General features: G+C 39.8%; 1 protein-coding gene across 1 annotated transcript; it reads right to left on the reverse strand.

Annotated features, from left to right (window-relative positions):
• On the reverse strand, positions 1 to 3,683 carry LOC136277101 (G-protein-signaling modulator 2-like). Its single transcript, XM_066158786.1, has 5 exons — positions 3,633 to 3,683; positions 2,347 to 2,704; positions 1,448 to 1,746; positions 769 to 1,237; positions 1 to 161 (listed from the first exon to the last, which is right to left on the reverse strand). Exons 1-5 carry the CDS (start codon positions 3,681 to 3,683, stop codon positions 1 to 3), a joined length of 1,338 nt encoding a protein of 445 aa, XP_066014883.1.
• Between the last annotated feature and the right edge of the window lie 16,640 nt (positions 3,684 to 20,323).

The following is a 20,323-nucleotide window of genomic DNA, read 5'->3' on the forward strand; positions in this document are numbered from 1 at the left end:
TTATGGAACAAGCTTTCTGTAAATAATATGCTGCCTTATCATATTCACCAAACAATCGGGATAGACGTCCAACGTGTAGGTGTAGTTGTGCTTCCCACTCTCTATTGCCACATTCTCTGCTGATTGCAAGCGCCTTCTCACAATGTTCTTTTGCCTTCTGACTGTCATTTACAGAATCAGAGACATATGCCAAACCTACCGTAGCCATGGCTTCCCGTTCTCTGTCACCAATTGCAATACTGACTCCGACTGCTTTGTCCAAATGTTCTTTAGCTTGCCGATTTTTATCAAGACTTCGGTACACTGATCCAAGACTTGAGTATGCAGAACCTTCTCCTCTTCTGTCGCCAATTTCTATCTTGATGGCAAGTGCTTTCTCGTAATATTCTTTAGCCTTCTGATATTCGCCAAGGGAATGAAACACACTTCCGAGGTTCTCGTATCTTGTTCCTTCTCCACTTCTGTCGCCAATTTCTATCGCGATGGCAAGTGCTTTCTCGGAATATTCTTTAGCATTCTGATATTCGGCAAGGGAATGAAACACACTTCCAAGGTTCTCGTATATTGTTCCTTCTCCTCCCCTGTCCCCAATTTCTATCGCGATGGCAAGTGCTTTCTCGTGATATTCTTTGGCCTTCTGATATTCGCCAAGGGAATAAAACACTCCTCCGAGGTTCCCGTATGTTGTTCTTTCTCCTTCTCTGTCCTCAATTTCTATCGCGATGGCAAGTGCTTTCTCGTGATATTCTTTAGCCTTCTGATATTCGCCAAGGGAATGAAACACTCCTCCGAGGTTCCCATATGTTGTTCCTTCTCCTGCTCTGTCGCCAATTTCTATCGCGATGGCAAATGATTTCTTGTGATATTCTTCGGCCTTCTGATACTCGCCAAGGGAATGAAACACACTTCCGAGGTTCCCGTAGATTACCCCTTCTACCCTTCTGTCGCCAATTTCCATCGCGATGGCAAGTGCTTTCTCGTGATATTCTTTAGCATTCCGATATTCGCCAAGGGAACGAAACACCTTTCCGAGGTTCCCGTATGTTGTTCCTTCTCCTCCTCTGTTGCCAGTTTCTATCGCGATGGCAAGTGCTTTCTCGTGATATTCTTTAGCATTCTGATATTCGGCAAGGGAACAAAACACTCCTCCGAGGTTCCCGTATGTTGTTCCTTCTACCCTTCTGTCCCCAATTTCTATCGCGATGGCAAGTGCTTTCTCGTGATATTCTTTAGCATTCTGATATTCGCCAAGGAAATAAAACACATTTCCGAGGTTCCCGTATGTTGTTCCTTCTCCTCCTCTGTCGCCAGTTTCTATCGCGATGGCAAGTGTTTTCTCGTAATATTCTTTAGCCTTCTGATATTCGCCAAGGGAATGAAACACATTTCCGAGGTTCCCGTATCTTGCTCCTTCTCCTCTTCTGTCACCAATTTCTATCGCGATGGCAAGTGCTTTCTCGGAATATTCTTTAGCATTCTGATATTCGCCAAGGGAATGAAACACACTTCCGAGGTTCGCGGATGTTGTTCCTTCTCCTTTTCTGTCGCCAATTTCTATCGCGATGGCAAGTGCTTTCTCGTGATATTCTTCGGCCTTCTGATTCTCGCCAAGGGAATGAAACACACTTCCGAGGTTCCCGCATGTTTTTCCTTCTCCTCCTCTGTTCCCAATTTCTATCGCGATGGCAAGTGCTTTCTCGTGATATTCTTTAGCCTTCTGATATTCGCCAAGGGAATGAAACACTCCTCCGAGGTTCCCATATGTTGTTCCTTCTCCTGCTCTGTCGCCAATTTCTATCGCGATGGCAAGTGCTTTCTCGTGATATTCTTCGGCCTTCTGATTCTCGCCAAGGGAATGAAACACACTTCCGAGGTTGCCGTATGTTGTTCCTTCTAGTTTCCTGTCGCCAACTTCCTTCGCGATGGAGAGTGTTTTCTCGTAATATTCTTTAGCCTTCTGATATTCGCCTAGGAAATGAAACGCACTTCCGAGGTTCCCGTATGTTGTTCCTTCTACTCTTCTGTCGCCAATTTCTATCGCGATGGCAAGTGCTTTCTCGTGATATTCTTTAGCCTTCTGATATTCGGCAAGGGAACAAAACACTCCTACGAGGTTCCCGTATGTTGTTCCTTCTACCCTTCTGTCCCCAATTTCTATCGCGATGGCAAGTGCTTTCTCGTGATATTCTTTAGCATTCTGATATTCGCCAAGGAAATGAAACACATTTCCGAGGTTCCCGTATGTTGTTCCTTCTCCTCCTCTGTCGCCAGTTTCTATTGCGATGGCAAGTGCCTTCTCGTGATATTCTTTAGCATTCTGATATTCGCCAGGGGAATGAAACACACCTCCGAGGTTCCCGTAGATTGCCCCTTCTACCCTTCTGTCGCCAATTTCTATCGCGATGGCAAGTGCTTTCTCGAAATATTCTTTAGCATTCTGATATTCGCCAAGGGAATGAAACACCTTTCCGAGGTTCCCGTATGTTGTTCCTTCTCCTCCTCTGTCGCCAGTTTCTATCTTGATGGCAAGTGCTTTCTCGTAATATTCTTTAGCCTTCTGATATTCGCCAAGGGAATGAAACACACTTCCGAGGTTCCCGTATGTTATTCCTTCTCCTCCTCTGTTGCCGATTTCTATCATGATGGCAAGTGCTTTCTCGTGATATTCTTTAGCATTCTGATATTCGCCAAGGGAATGAAACACCTTTCCGAGGTTCCCGTAGGTTGTTCCTTCTCCTTCTCTGTCGCCAATTTCTATCACGATGGCAAGTGCTTTGTTGTAATATTCTTTAGCATTCTGATATTTTCTGAGGCTAGCACAGAAATCTCCAAGTTTTAGACGAGCCAGTGCTTCTTTTCTTCTGTGACCAATTGTTTTCATGATGGTGAGTGCGCATTTAAAGAGTTGCTTTGCCTCTACAAACCGGCTTTGTGCTTTATATTTGTCTCCCAGTTCTATGTTTAGTCTCCAAGCATGGTGAAATGTGTCAAGAAGTTTGGTGGCATGTCTTTCCGCATCCGTGTAACCGGAGATGGCATAATACGTATTGAATAGTACATGAGAGATATCAAGGTGACTAGCAGAGTCAAGGTTTTGAAGTAGAATTACACATTCATTACATAACTCAGTCGCTTGTAGGCCTCGATCAGTGTTCAGAAGAAATATGACGACATTTAAACCTATCTGGACTGATTTTAGGATTTCTGCAGCGTCACGTATAACGGCTCTCTCCTGTTTGTTGTGTCGTAAGAAAGAATCAACAAAAAAAGGAAGCTTAAAAAAAAGTAACAACGATAAATGTTCGAGTTTTTAAACATGACGCGGGAATTTTCCAAAAAATTCGTACGTGAAACACGATCAGGATCCTCACTCTGTTGCCCTTCAAAAACCAGGGACTAACTAAGCTCTGATTTCCGTTTTTATTTGTTTAAAAATCGAGACAAATCAATATATCTTGAATCGATATGGAGATATCCATCTACGTGACGCACAGGCGGCCCCAAGCTCCAGCTGTGAGGTGATCATCTGGCACAATAACAGACGGTCATGGTGGAATTTTAAGAGTTTGTATCGGAATATTTACGACCGCTCTAAGGAATTAAAAAATACGTCAAATTCTCAATAAAAATACCACAGCGTATCTCTTGTTATCTGACCGCTTACTTTGATGAAAAGAACCCATTTTAGCGAGTGGTCCATTTCGAGGTTTTATACGTACATAAGAAAAACCTCGAAATGGACAACTCGCTAAAATGGGTTCTTCTCATTAAAGAAAGCGGTCTAATAATTCCGCCATGACAGTTATTGCGCAAGATGATCATCTCACAGCTGGAGCTTTGGCCGCCTGTGCATGACGTAGATCTAGTTTCGTTGCGTGGTGGAAAAATTTGATGGACATAAATCCAACAAAAAAAATCACATTCTACAATTAAACGAAGTATAAAACTGTTCAGTTGAGCCCAGATGAGGATATTTGTGCAAGATTTGTGTTGGTATTTCTAACCGTTTGTCCCATAGAGATCAAGTCGGCATGTCAGTCTTGGGAACTTGCATCATTAATTTGAGAAAAATTCTACCAAACGTTTCAACCACTTACGTGATGCTTTGTTTCTCAGACGAAGGAAAATCTTTCTATTTCATTCAACTACATACGCGTTACTTCAGTAAGTCATATACCAATTTATCCAAATTTTTTGTCTCGTAAAATAGTAAAGTCAATTTCAATCATGGAAAATGAAACCGAGGAAGCAATAAAAATGCAGAAATTAAAGAAAATGAACTGCTCACCTTTTGGAAACAGAACATGCCTTTTACATTGGTGCCTGATAGCGTGACTAATGAAAACAAAATTAAGAAAATGAGACTTTCCCAGACAAACAAACGTAAATGGAAATAGCTGGTGTAATAACGTTTTACTCGCACGGTTACTGAGAAGAAATCATCAAAATAGAAAAAAGACCTAAGGTGGAAGAGAAATTGTTTTCCAAGTTGCTCATAAGATTCATCAAATAACATACGGGATCCTCTTAGTTTCGATCATCTCAGATTTGATGAACATGTAGTTTCTCCTTACAATATCAATACACACTCAAGGTATGGTCCCGCGGGAAATATTTAGTTTTGTTTTCCCGAGAGTCCAACAAGGAAACAAAACTAATTAGTTTCCCGAGGAACCATACATTAAGTGCTTTGATATGTATCTAGACTTTCTCTTAAACAATCATTTGGCAAAATCATGCTGTTGTATTCGGCGCGCGGGCAACGACTGCAAAATTATATTAAAGTTCACATGGCAACCAGGTGGGCAATCAGACTTAGTTTGATGCTACTCTGGTTTACAGATTTAATGAATGTAACCGAAGAAGTTACAATTCATAGGCCCAACGTTTCAACACTCCTGTCTAGTGCCTTTATTAGGGGTGGTCTAAACGCTGCAACAAGAGGTCCTTTTATACGATCACTAATTAACTGCCCTTTTTCTGACGAGGTGTAAATAGGCGTCAGGAAGTAAGCCGCCATCATCACGATTTAAAGGAGCGTTGGCGGATTTAATAAGCTTCCAAACAAAGGCGCTGGTGGTAACGCCTATTGGTGGTGATAATTTTAGACTTATCCCACCCAATTGTATGGTTGGTTGGGCATGTGTTTTCCGATAAAGCTGAATTTTCTTTTTGGAGAAAGAAAACAGCTTTTTGATGTTCTTTGCACCACACTGACATTTGGTCTATCCGATGTATTCGTTGTCACAGTCGTTGCTGGGTTTAACCGGTGAAGTGGCTAAGGTGAAGTGGCTAAGGCCCTTTGTTACACGTCTTCCATTACCATGTTGGCAAAGACAGCAGAGACGAGCGAACCCATAGCTGTGCCAAAAATCTGTTGATAGTAGGTGCCATTGTATGCAAATTGCGTGGTTTTGAGGCAAAAAGACAGCAGATGGATAATATCTTTCACAGGTAAAGAAGATTTTTGTCCTAAGGAGGCATCTTCTCTGAGTCTCTCCTCCGCAACCTTAACGGCAAGATCAACTGGGAGTTAGTGAAGAACGAAACCACGTCGAAAGATACTAATTCTTCACAAGTGTTCAGAGTCTTATCTCTCATGAATGTCTGGTTATCTTGATTATCTTGCGAGAATTTGTCGCCTGTTGTTTGGAATACTGATTACACTGTCAAAAATTCCTGCGAATTTGCGGGTTTCATTTGCTGTCTACACCGGTTAAACCCTTTTTCTGGAAACGTTATGTCGATGATGTTATTTCTGCGGTATCCGGAAATGAAGCGGAGCGCCTCCTGTCGCATTTGAATTCAGTAGAGCCGTCCATCCAATTCACCCTTGAGCGTGAAAAGGATAGAAATTTGCCCTTTCTTGATTTAAATGTGTCCAGAGGGGTTCAGGGGAATTTAGAGACAAGTGTCTATCGTAAACCTACCCACACCGACAAATACCTCGAAGTCGATGCTCACCACCCTATTTGCCATAAAAAGTCTGTAGCCAAAACGTTACTTAAGAGGGCTGACTGTCTTCCATCTTCACTTGATTCGAAGCCTGAGGAGAGGAAATATGTTTCTAATGTCTTAAAGGCGAATGGCTATACAAAAAATTTCCTTCGTAACTGCCAAAAACCAGTTACAACTAGTAGCACTCTTGATGAAAGGGAACCAACGACTGGTTTTGCTATTATTCCTTACATTCGGGGTGTTACGGAACCCATCAAGAGAACTTTGAATAGCCACAACATTAAAGTAGCTCAAAACCCTTTTCAGACTTTGGGACATATTTTCGCCAAACCTAAGGATCCTGTCACAGAAGAACAACGAACCGACCCCATTTATTCTACTCCTTGCAACGACTGTGACAACGAATACATCGGATAGACCAAACGTCAGTTTGGCACACGTTTAAAAGAGCATCAAAAAGCGGTTTTCTTTGGCAAAAAGAAAATTCAGCTTTATGGGAACACACTTGCCTAACTAACCATACAATTGGGAGGGATAAGTCTAAAATTATCACCACCAATCGGCCTTACCACCAGCGCCTTTATTTGAAAGCTTGGCATATAAACTCCGCCCACGCTCCTTTCAATCGTGATGATGGCGGCTTACTTCCTGACGCCTATTTACACCTCGTCAGAAAAAAGGCAGCTAATTAGTGATCGTATAAAAGGACCTCTTGTTGCAGCGTTTAGATCACCCCTGAGGAAGGCAATAGACAGGAGTGTCGAAACGTTGGGTCTATGAATTGTAACTTCTTCGGTTACATTCATTAAATCTGTAAACCAGAGTAGCATCAAACCATGTCTAACTGCAAAACTGTATCCTGGTCGGGATAGATTTGAATTTGATCAGGGGAACGTGACCAAGAATCAATCAATCACAGTGCTCGTTTTGTTTAGGGAAAGTCTAGGTATATATTGGAGGGCGTTATCTCTATAAGTAGTAAGTTTCCATCCAAAACATGTTAACGCATAACGTTTATGAAAAAAATTTTTAGCCGCTCACCTTTGAAAAAAAAAAGATCTCTAGATAGTTAGGAGACCAAAATCACGAAACTGATTTAAACTTTCTCTGCAAAGCAATGAAGAATGCAAGGAGCTACTGTAAGATTGAATCGGAAAATTATCGGATAAAAGTAATTATTATAAACCTAATAAGGATGGAACTTACATTACAGCTTGCTCATAAGATATCTCAATAAATAGAGATCGTTTTCTGTCACGGGATCGCATTTTAATTGGCCGCCATATTGGTGCACATCACTTGCCTGTAAACATATGACCAGAAGTTGTGTTTATGATAAAAAAAAAAATGGTTTTATACGCGATATTTAGCTGTGGGACCCAAAGTGGTCGGGATAAAGGAATTAATATGGCAAGAATACCTTCAATCATTTCTAGTCGACGAGAAGAAGTAAGGAAACTTTCTACGGCCGGGTCCGAACATTTTGTCTCTGGATAAGCGGCTAAACTGTGGGATCGTTACGATCTAGATTTGGTTCCGACCCAAAATCTAGGTCATCAGAAATATGGTTCTGTCGAAACGCTTCAAGCCGATCTTGAAGTTGCCGCCAAGCGAGACGAGAGAGCCAGAGGTCGTGAGCTGAAACGAGCTGCAGGAGAGCGTGAAAGGCAGCTCTGGGAAGAAATCGAGTCCAAAATACAAATAATTGATTAACCAGGAATAAAGGTTATCGACATTTCTTTCGATGTCGAATCAGCAGTGGGCACCAAGCTCAGCAATACAGGCTTTGTTTTGCATTTGCTGAGGTCAAAATAAAAGTTTTCCATTTCCACTTGCGTCGGCGCTGGCACCTCTGGTTTTTGAACGCGGCTTTCAGAAAAGACTTCCGAGTTCTCAGAAACCTAAAGTCCCTCATTGAGATTCTCTATCGTTTCACCAAGGTCGGCTTTCATTTTCTTAGCGGATTTAAAGTCAATATCGCGGACACGAGAGTATTCCACCTTGTTTGCGGAACTGGGAAGTATCAAAGGGCACTTAATTTACGTACAGGAAAGCCTTCCATTAACCTTTGTCCTGGCTTCAAGGTAAAATAGCACACTAACTATGAGCGAACATGATTCGGCTAGGCCTGCCTTGCATCCCAAACAATGAGCTCAGTTTATTGTCCCATCCTTCGCGGTAATAATCCAGATTTGATTGTAGGCCTCGAGACTGCGGAAGGCTTTTTTGCGTGTAATAGCTAGTCTTGAAAACAAAATAGCAGAGCAAATGAGTCGATTCCACCGGCGGTAAGCAATCAGGCTCGAAGTGTTTCCCACCTATCAAAACAGGATCGATTCCGATAGTCGAGATCTTCTTTAGATACGCTCTCTGACTTTTATATCCAGTTTTTTAACGTAATCAAACAGTGGAATTTGGACGACATGGTCTGGATCAGACGAAGGATTAGCAATTTTGGACCGTGTTTGCATATAGTAATGACTGAAACGCGAGACGTAGATGTGCACCAACATGGCGGAAATTAATTCTGTGACGTCACGTGAAAACAATCTATTGGAGCTCACATATCATTGATAATAGTTTGGTGGTTTTAATTGTGCTTTGCTCGATTTTTAAAACATTCAAGTCACAGAAGTGAGAATCATGTTGCTTCTCTTTCCAATATCCACATATTATTCAGCGAACAAGCCACGAGAATATTTATCAGCTAAGGGTTTTTTCTTTATACAACATTAAATTCTCCCTACTGACAAGCAAGGTAAGGTGAGGGAGCTAGAAGGAAGACTTCCCAATGGTATCATAAATTTAAAAGGTAAAGATGATGCAGACCTTTAATATTTTGCTATCCAAATCAAAAATTGATTCCGATTTGGAAGCTCTCCACAAATATTATTAGTTTGTTTGGAATTACAACTCTTTCTTATCACTGAATTTGCTACATTTACTGAACCAGAAATATATTTGTTTTCGAAGCGAGAAAAGAATAGCTTTATTAATAACTAAATTTAGTTTTTTGCTGGTAACCCTTTCAAAAATAAACACGCTTTGTTTGGGTGATGAGACCAAAAGTGGCGAGAAACAGAGATAAATGCAAGCAGCTCGTGTGCGAACAAAGTGCTAAGTTTGATCGGTCTGAGACAATAAACTATAAACTGCAGTTATTAATCTCTTGGTATGAGATATATAAATGAGACTTTCTGTTTCGCCCATAGCGTCGTTGAAAAAACATTGAAGCGCTTTTCTTTCCACATCAAAAATTGCTGTCCTTGAATTCAATTTCTGTTGCGCCTGATTTGAGCAGGCGCCGAAAACATTTTTTGAATAAAAAGAGAGAGAGAGAGAGATGGGACTGTAAGCTAATATTTTCTTTATTTTTACTGCTTACTCTTAAACAAAGAGTTTTATCTTGTTTCGTATTCAGATCGAATGACTGAGAAAGCCGAGAGTAAAAGACTGAAATAACGTTTTCCTTGCAAAACAGAGATGAACGACAATCTGACAAGAGTGAAAAAAAGGGAACAGCTTCATTGGTAAGTTAAGAATCGTTTAGAAAACCTAAAACAGAACTACGTCGCTTTCTAACTTCCCCGTAATTCAAATAAAAACCACGACATCTTCATGTTCTTTTTTTAAAAGATTTCAGATTTAAAAATCTGATTTTCCCGATCATACATCGCGTCTCTGCTTTTACTCTTTCACTTTAAGAATATGACACCAAAGAATTGTTTAACGTGCAATTTCTCCCTACAGTATCAATATATTCTTCAGTCAAGAGTTTTGGAGAATAAAGAAACTTATCAGCTGGACGGTGTCAAATTGACGCAACACTTTATTCTCTAAAAATATTTCCTGAGATATTTGTTACATTCGCAAAGGAGACTTGCAAAGTCCGTTCAGGAACCTGAAAATCAATCGCTCACCATCCTCTCCACAAATTAAGCACACAGGGTTGAATTATCAAACAGACTAGATTTCCCTGCCTCGAATTAATTTGAAATTTAGCAATACTGTGCGATTTGTGTATACTCTGCGTTTTAACTGACACTGAAAAACGTTAAGCTACTTATGAAGGCCAAGGAAACAACATTAAAAGAGCCGGTCCAAACGGAGATTTTATTTAAGTCAAGAATAAAGCAACAAATCTTTGCCAAAATCTAACATTATTTGGAGGTTAAATCCTCTGGCTCTGAATGTCCAGTGCAAAACATTTCAGTTTTGTAAAGCGGGAAAGATTGTTTATAAATTATTTTTTTTACTACTAACCTTTTGCACACGAAGCTTGTTATGTTTGATATTCTAGTCGTATGATTGATGAAAGAAAAAGCAAGAAACCGAAATAAGACTTCCCCTGCAAAACAAAGATAAATGTAAATAGCTATCGTAAGAAAGACGTGAAAGCTTCTGTAAAATAGAAGTAAAATGGGTGAATAAAAAATTGATGAATCGAAGAGGGAAAAACGGTTACCAAGTATAAAGATTGAGATCGATTTGTACAGAACACAAAAAAAGGCCGTTCAGGAGCCTAAAAATCAATCGCTCATCATCTTCTCCATAAATTAAGCGCACAAGATTAAATTATCAAACAGACTAGAATTATCTCCCCGCCTTGAATTCATTTGAAATTTAGCAATACTGTGTGGTTTGTGTATACTCTGTGTTACAACTGACACTGAAAACGTCAATTAAGCTACTTAGGACGGCCAAGGAATCAACATTGGACGAGCCGGGGCCAAAGGAAAGATTTTATGAGAGGAAGAATTTCTGCTCATGTGATAAACATTTTCATGAAAACAGTTTCAATTTCGAATGGCCTTGTTTCACTCATTTTTTTACATTGGGAACACTAACAACGGCTACCATCTTTCTGGATCTTAAGTGCCGCTCTCGCTAAGAGCGGTCCTCTCGACTTCCCGTCGGAAAAAAAATTTTCTTTTTTTTTTTGCTTATGAAAAGGGTTTAGGACACATGTTTCTAAAATAGTTTAGTTGTTCTCCAATTCTCTTTTTTTGCGTCGCCACAAGCCAAAAATGATTTTTGGCCAGACTGCCCCAGGGGCAGTCTGATGCCGAGTTGTCCTAAAACGTTGTGCAAACGTGATCGGTTGTAACGCTTGCGCGCTTGCGTGACTTCCAAAGTAAACGAAGGTGACCGAAGGCGCCTACTCGATAATTTACGTTGAAATATTAGTTCCTGAACTACGCACAGTGTGGAGAAGATCAGAATTAAAGAATAAAATCTGGCACTCTGGTCATAACAGAAATATTGCGTTGCTTTAAAGGACACAAAAACAAGTTAAAATAGGTTATAGTGTTTATATTTACAAACAATACGCATACGCTCTGAAACAATTTTTGCAGTTTCTCCCGAGATTTGGTTCACAGAACCCGATGAACTAGCCCTCCTTTCTGCAAATTTGTTTCCGTCATTGATGATGTTACGCTCTTATGGACCACAACGGTTTTGAGCGACAAACTCGACATTTCCCTGCGACCATCAAAATCAATTGGACAAACCCAGCTTGATGTATTGCGTGACGTGATTGTGCAAACTTTTCTCTTTGTTCATACAACCTGTTTCGCGGGTTCTACAAGTTGGAACCAAAATTAGTTCATGTAACGAATTAGAATCGAAAGTAATTAAAATGGACTTAAGAATTTTGCATTTTAATGAGAATTTTATCTTTTAAAATGTCTACTTGATTCATGGAAAGCAAAAATTGGAGTGGCTTTGGGTATTTCAGCCCTGATTCGGAAAAAATAAAACAGTTATTAGTATGTTCTAAACATCAGAACACTTGAGAGGACACCGGAAATGTAGTAAAAGTATTTTTTTAGCATCCAGAGCAAAAAGAAGAATGTGAGACAGTGAAAAAAGACTGAGTTTTCAACGCCATTTGTCGTAAAAAGCAACCACCAGCTTGTTATTGAACTCACTAAAAATTTCCCTAAAAGGCATTAACTTTCTTTTGTCGCGAAACTCGAAGATTTAAAAACTTTGAAACGACGTACGATGAATCCTGGAAACTGTAGTTTGAGTCCAGTGGCAAACTATGCCAGCTGGTCTCATGAGCAGATCAAGCGCTGACGAAATTTGACAGTTTTGAAATTTTAAGCGGATACAAAAATCGAGACAAAAATTCGTCATGACACAATTTGTCCTTTGATTTTGTCTGCTAGCGCAGATAGCCCAGATCGGCACTTACGAATCAATTTTTAGTTAAATAACAGCCTTCACTCTCGAGAAATTGCAAATATATTACCCATGTGATCCGACTACAACTTTAATTCCGAAAACTTCGCAAACATCTCCAGTCAGTCTGACTCTCTTTCACTGCCTCACATTTTCCCTTTTGCGGTGGCTGTTGACAAGTACTTTCACTGCATGTCCAATGTTTCCTTAAGTGTTCGGATGTTTAGAACATACCAATAACTGCTATATTTTTTTCCATATCGTGGTCAAAATGACCGGAACGAAACAAAATTAACTTATACTCGAGGATTTCCCTAAATAGCTGGTAGTACTTCAAATGACTCGATACGTCGTCCCGGTGTCACAACAGATTTGGACACCCGGCGGATTTGGACCCCCCTTCACGGTCCAAATCCGCTAGCGGATATGGACCCCCCTTCGCAGATTTGGCCCCCCCCTACCAAACTTTCCTTTAAAGTATCCTTTGTATCATACTTGGTAACTAATTCTATTTGCAAGCTTTTTGTCGGTGTTCTTTTCAATCACAACACAACATTCCTCAATAAAGGTAAAACAAAAAACAAAAAACAACCATTTCGTTCCAAATCTACCGCATTTATTATAGCAAGTCGTACATTATATGCAAGAATTAGATGTGAAGAAACTACTGCATTCGAACTATTGAAATTGTTACAATAAATCTTTCCTTCTTCTGATGCGAATCAACATTGATACGAAACGTCATAACAATAGTGGAGACTATTGCGTCCAGTCACAAAAATAACTCAGTCTGGTTTTCTAAAATAATAACATTAAACAGTTTCTGAACAAGAACGAAGAAACTAATCCTACTACAAGTCGTTCATAAAGCCTATGATAAGTAAAAATGTTTCTATTCTGAACGATTGGAACTCTCAGCTTATTTTCAGATGCAAATCAACATTAATGTCAACGTCTTAACAAAAGTGGAGACCATTACATCGAACGCAATCTTATTTTCTAATTTTAACGATTATTAACTGTTGAGGGATCCGAAATAACACCTTAACAATTACGAAGACGTCTAGAGTCTGGCGATCTGCAGACAATGCAGAGCCACTCGCCCTCCGGGGCAGTCTTAAATCCCTCGCAGCTCATGTGTAACCATTTCGCGCACAACTCGCACTGTACCATGTCGTCCCAACACTCAAACATTGAACAATGACAAAATAAATTAGTGTCACAAGTTTGTCTCTTATCGAGTCTAGCGGTGTTCGACTATCGCGGAAAAGGTTAAAACACGACCTCTCTCCAGATATTAAACTAAATTCTTGCCCTTTTTCCCTTGGTCAAAAGAAACATCCGACGGGATGCCAGTTCGTATGCATTAAGGATATGCATGTTTTGAATTAAAAACATACTGTAGTACGCACTGGAACGTACAGTATCAACCATTTTTACTAGAACGTTAAGGATGATGTTTTCACTCAGTTTTGTTGGGGGGGGGGGGGGTTGGTCCAAATCTAGGGGGGTCCAAATCCGCCAGGACACCAGCATTTCAGGAGAGAAATCAGAGCTGAAATACCCAAAGCCACTCCAATCTTTGCTTTCCATGAATCAAGTAAACCTTTTTAAAAGTTAAAATTCTCATTAAAAGGTAAAATTCTTAAGTCTATTTTAATTACTTTCCATTCTAATTCGTTAAATTAACTAATTTTGGTTTCAATCTGTAAAACCCGCGAAACAGGCCCTAAGGCAAGGGGAAAAATTTGCACAACCACGTCACGCATTATATCAAGCTGGGTTTGTCCAATTGATTTTGATGATCGCAGGGAAATGTCGAGTTTGTCGCTCAAAACCGTGATGGTCCATAAGAGCGTAACATCATTAATGATGGACACAAATCTGCGGAAAGGAGGGTTAGTTCATCGAGTTCCATGAACCAAATCTCGGGAGAAACTGCAAGAATTGTTTCAGAGTGTATGCGTGTTGTTTTGTAAATATAAACATTGTAACCTATTTTAACTTGTTTTTGTGTCCTTTTAAGCAACGCGATATTTCTGTTATGACCAGTGTGCCAGATTTTATTCTTTAATTCTGATCTTCTCCACACTGTGCGTAGTTCATGGCCTGATATTTCAACGTAAATTATCGCCGGAAGACGCCTTCCAATCACCTTTGTTTACTTTGGAAGTCACGCAAGCGCGCAAGCGTTACGACCGATCACGTTTGCACAACGTTTTAGGACAACTCGGCATCTATTCTCAATTCGGTTGCTATGAAAACCTAAAATCCTCAACTTAGAAGATAAACGAACGAAGTTTGAACGGTCAAAAGGAGATCTTGGTCAATTTTTTGAGAATCATGCAAATGATCTTTGACACGAGCGCACTTGACCAAACACATGGATTTGCGTTGTTTTTAAGATGTTGGTGGATGGAAGCTAGAGATGTACCCGCAAGTTTGAGGCAATCTGTGACCTTATTGGTGTATAAACTATGCACTGATATGCTTTTTCAGCCCGATTGACGCCTGAATTTTGAGAATTCTTTCGTACAAAGTAGTGAATTTTTTATATGCAAATTAAGGTCGAAGAGAAGGGTCCCCTCTGATCACGCTGGTATGAAAAATATTTCAGCCGAAGTTTCCATATTTTGTATGTGAACTAACTGAATACATCTTGCAACTTGTAGCAAGAAAGAATTCCGTGAGCTACATTGTTGCAGTCGCTGCGCACTGAACAAAATCTTTCAAATTTACATTTTCGATGGCTGTCCACAGGGGTGGTCTGGCCAAAAATTATTTTTGGCTTGTGGCGACGCAAAAAAAGAGAATTGGAGAATACCTAAACCATTTTTGAAACATGTGTCCTAAACCCTCTTTATGGGCAAAAAATAAAAGAAAATTTTTTCCGACGGGATCGGAAGTCGAGAGGACCGCTCTTAGCGAGAGCAGCACTTGAAACTTGTTTTGTCCAAGATAACTGACCCCGCGCGAAAAATGTACATGATATCAACATTTATAAACTTCTCATGACGTTTATGGGCACAAATTAAGCATGACTATTTGATTAAATTCACACAAACGGTTTGATTGTTAACCAATTGATGAATAGGTATGAATGAAACGAATTTGACTTGACACGGCAGAAGTACCGATGTTAATGCGTCAGATGTTCTTTATCTAAGGGATAAGAAGAAAATTTTGAAAAATAGAGGGATTTTATTAAGAAGGACGTCCTTCTAAGGCAATTCATGTCGTGCAAGAATATTAATCAATATAATAATGGTCTGTGTAAGAGCAGCTCTGATCATAAAAGCGCTGGAATATGAATTTAAATGAAAACATGATTTTATAAAACATTTTTAAAACATTTTTTTAGACATGATTTCAGATTTAAAAATCTGATTTTTCCGATCATACATCTTGTCTCTGCTTTTACTCTTTTACTCTAAGAATATGACTCCAAAGAATTGTTTAACGTACAATTTCTCCCCACAGTATCAATATATTCTTCAGCCAACAGTTTTGGAGAATAAAGAAACTTATCAGCTGGACGGCGTCAAATTGACGCAACACTTTATTCTCTAAAAATATTTCCTGAGATATTTTTACATTTGCAAAGAAGCCTTAGTAAGATCATGGAAGTTAAAGGCCTAAAATTGAGTTCATCATTTTATTTTGCAGACTTTGATCAGTTAAAGTCAAGTTTTAAGCAACAAATCTTCGCCAGAATCTAAGATTATTTCGAGGTTATATCCCCTTGCTTTGAATGTCCAGTGCAAAATATTTTAGTTTTGAAAAACGGGAAAGATTGTTTCTAAATTTTTTTTTTACTACTAACCTTTTTTACGCGAGAAGCTCGTCTTGTTTGATATTCTAGTCGTATGACTGATGAAACCAAAAAGCAAGAATTCAAAATAAGACTTTCTCTGCAAAACAAAGGTAAATGCAAATTGTAAGAAAGACGTGAGACCTTCTGTAAAATAGAAGTAAAATGGGTGAAAAACGGTTACCAAGTATAAAGAATGAGCTTGATTTGTACAGAACAAAAAAAAAAACCGTTTCAATCGCCCATCATCTCCATAAATTAGGCGCACAAAATTAAATTATCAAACAGACTAGAATTATCTCCCCGCCATGAATTCATTTGAAATTTAGCAATACTGTGCGATTTGTATATAATCTGCATTACAACTGACACTGAAAACGTTAAGCTACTTAGGACGGCCAAGGAAACAACAGTAGACGAGCCGGGGCCAAACGAAGATTTTATGAGAAGAAGAATTTCTGCTCGTGTGATAAACATTTTCATGAAAACAGTTTCAATTTCGAATGGCCTTATTCACCCTTTGTTTACAGTGGGAACACTAAAAACGGCTACCATCTTTCTGGATCTTAAAATTTGTTTTGCCGAAGAAAACTGACCCCGCGCGAGAAATGCAATGTGTACATGATTTTAACACTTATAAACTTCCCATGACGTTTATGGGCAAAAATCAAGCATGTCTATTTGATTAAATTCACACAAGTGGTTTGATTGTTAACCAACCGATGGATAGCTATGAATGAAACGAATTTGACTCAACACGGCAGAAGTAACTATGTTGATGCGTCAGATGTTCTTTATCCAATGGATAAGAAGAACATTTCGAAAAAAGAGGAAACTTATTAAGAACGACGTCCTTCTATGGCAATTCATGTTGTGTAAGAATATTAATCAATATAACAATGGTCAGTGTAAGCGAGCAGCTCTGATTATAAAGGCGCTGGAATATGAATTGGGAAATTGATGAGAGGTAGTATTAACACATCAGTACATTACCAATTAAATATCGTACTTACCTCGACTCTCACACTGAACGCTCTATTGCTTTGTATGGTGAAACAGCCAAATTTAGAAATAGAATCAGCAGCATGTGTCTATTATAAGGTTATAAGCATGTGGTGAATCTCAGCCCACCCCTGAGGGGCCGATATTAAGTATGCATAGTAAGACAAGTCGGGGAGAGGTTTGCGGGAAACCTGGCACTAATTATTAGTACAAGAGTTCAGACAGACCTCTTGCTGGCTCCTGTTTCTAAAGACCTCCTACGTTCGCGCGGGCGAAGATGCGCTCGTGACCAAATGCCGATAATGAGGTCTCGCATGCCAGGGTATCCTCCCTCGCAGATTTTGTTCGTTCTCGTCACGCAACGGGAGGAGGGAGAGCACGTTGCGTGACGAGACCAAACAATGGATCCGAAGGAGACAACAGTGAGCGTTACACCGATTCAGTTTATTTTTGCTTACAGTTATTCAGACAACAAAGGAAATAGACCGCAAAAGGCAGGTTACGAGCCCATTCTCTGAATCTTTGTCCGATTTGACGTTTCTCACCTAGCAACCATAAAAAAATACCGTTAGTGTAAGAGTCACGTTCCGTACATTTCGATAGTTTTACTTATGCGTAGATCAATTCGAGGCTTCGTCATTCCCCCACCCCCACCCCCCGCGCATTGGAACTTTGGAAGATTGGTTCGTTCATATTCCCGACTTTCTGGGCCAAAATTGCGTTCAAATGCTCCACTCAAGCAAACGTTTTATTGAAGGTTTTTATTTGTTTGTGGTCAATGAATGTTGTAGAATCAAGCAAAGTCACTTGTGAGTTTCCGGTGCTGCTGTTGGGTGATTCGCTCGAATGCATCAAACTGCATTTACTTTTCACTTTGGTTGAATTAGAAATTTTAGCAACATGGAGGGCATCTTCGATGGCATGTGAGGTTTTGACATCTCAACTGAAATTAAAAATGATCATGATAATGATGATGTAATGATAATGTGCATTTTGCTGGTTAATATAACGGATTTTTTTTGCTGCGAGCTTGACAGTCGATACTGTGGCGCTTTGAGTAATCGCATTACTGAGTGTTTCAAATTGTTCTAGCGAAGTGCACAGTTACCCTCATCCTTTGGGTGAGATAAAAAGAATTTCACCTAATATAACGCGTCATTTCTTTCTCGGGGGTATGGGATAGTCCAACAGCGCATGTGTCAATATTACTCTCCCTCTGATAAAAAAGAACGCTTGATCACAGTCGAATAGATCTAAGCAATATAACATTTTGGTCTTGAGCACTGCGATCCTGCGAGAAGTCTGCAAAGGGCTTGGCACTGATGAGGAGCCCAGATTCCCGGCAAATCTCTCCCTGACTCGGGTCAAATCTTCCCGCGGGCGGGAAAACACGCTTCCCTCGACGCTTTTAATGAGGGCATACTCACAGTCATATTTGTCTTCACCCGGCGTTACTTTGTTTCTTTTAAATCTTGCCCTCTTCTTTTTCTGCTACTTGCTGAAGTTGTTTTCTTCATTGGTGAATTTATCGCCAAGTTGATCCTCGCCACATGTGCTTGGGCTTGACAGTTTTTGTTTGTATCATGACTACGAAATATAATAATGAAGAACTGAGCGATAGGCTTCTCTCCGAGCGTAATGTTAATTTTGAACTTGTTCTCACGTAATGGTCTCGAAATATTTTAAAATTAGCCATAAATACAAGAAAAAAAAAGTAGTAAATCTCTTAAACAGGACGGATCATTATTTTTCTTCCCGTTAAAGTTTAGTTCAATTAATGCAGTGCAGAAAGTTATAGAGATCTCGCTTCTATCCGTCTCTGATGATTTGGTTTTATCAACTGAGTTGATAATGTTACCAGGCCACTGTAAAGAGATTCTAAAGCTGACTTTTCGAGCATTAGACCTTAGCTTCGCTTTGACAGCTAATTTACTTCATCAACTCCCTCGGGTGATAACACAAAATTATCTGAAAAAAATCCTAGCGACATAGCATCATAGTTTCTCAGCTTGTCTTCTTCAGAAACTTCAAAATCATTAATTCGTCTCTGGTCGGAGGTCCAAGCGCTTACGTTTAGCTCGCCAGTTTAACCGATCTTGCATGTGCGTCAGAGGGTAAATTAGGAAGGAATTGGTGTCTTCGCACAGCCCTGTTATTATCCACATCTGGTAATGGCTACATTTAAAAATAGCCAGGGTTATTTCTACCAAAGCACCGAATGTTTTGTTGACAAGAGAGAATGATGGTCGATTTATGCCGTTGCTGTTTTGGTTGAGCAGTAATTCATAGTCTTAATTAACTGACATCCCGATTCATGGCGGCTGTCATTTTGCTCTAATCTTCTATCTATAAACGGCCAAACAAACGAGGACATTTATGAGTCGATATTGAGTGGACAATGCGGAGATATGTGAAACCTTCCCTGAAAAAATACTGATTCAAACCCGACGATAGAGTCAAAATGTTTTTTAGTGGACTAGGTGTTGTTCCATTCTACCTTAACCTTGTCCTCTTGAAGCTTGGAAAGCACGTGGAGCGTGTCATTCTTGAAGCTTGATCGCTAGAAGAAGAATATTAGTCTTGAAGAAGACAGTTGGGCCTCCACCAAGTACCATGCTTATAGCGAAAGGCACCAAGGACTCTCTGCCTGTCCTTTTCAGTCTCCTCGATATGTTTTCTCTTAGACGCTTTACGGCAAATTTACTTCCCTTTCTTCTTTTCTCTTAGGCCGCTGTAACTCTGACTGACTGCTCGACTCTGGTCGACTTTTCCTTGCTCTGATTAACCGACTACGAACTCTAGATTCGCGATAAATCTCTGACGAGGGCTAACGCTCGAAACGTCAGCTTTGAAACTTTTTATGTTGGGCAATTTACAGTATCAACTCAGCTGATAAAACCAAATTATGTTGATATACTCCCTAGCAACGCAGCATCGCAGTTTCTTTCGAAACTTACCCCCTGGTCTAAATTAAGCGCCTGTCAGTTTACTATCGATAAGCTTGAATGGGCATTATCTGCATTAGTAGCTAAAAGTGTCTAAAATGGGCGTCGGTAAACATAAATCAAAATGGGTCATCAGACAAAAGGAAACAGTATTTCCTTCATTCATATGTCATGTATCATGTTCCCTTTAGTTCATATTTTTAGGCCATGTTTACGAGCGACGTATTGGAAAGTCGCCAAAACCGCATAACACTAAAATTGATGGATCCGAAGAGTGTGGAATTTTTGATCGAGTTCGCTTACACAACGCAAGACGTGCTACCGGTAAATCTGTCCCGTTAAAAAACGGCCTTGTTACGATGGGTAACTCATGATCTGAAGAACAGAACACAGGAACTGAAGGATCTACTGAAACATA

This window comes from Pocillopora verrucosa, chromosome 12, assembly GCF_036669915.1.
Source record: "Pocillopora verrucosa isolate sample1 chromosome 12, ASM3666991v2, whole genome shotgun sequence".
Classification (NCBI taxonomy): Eukaryota; Metazoa; Cnidaria; class Anthozoa; order Scleractinia; family Pocilloporidae; genus Pocillopora; species Pocillopora verrucosa.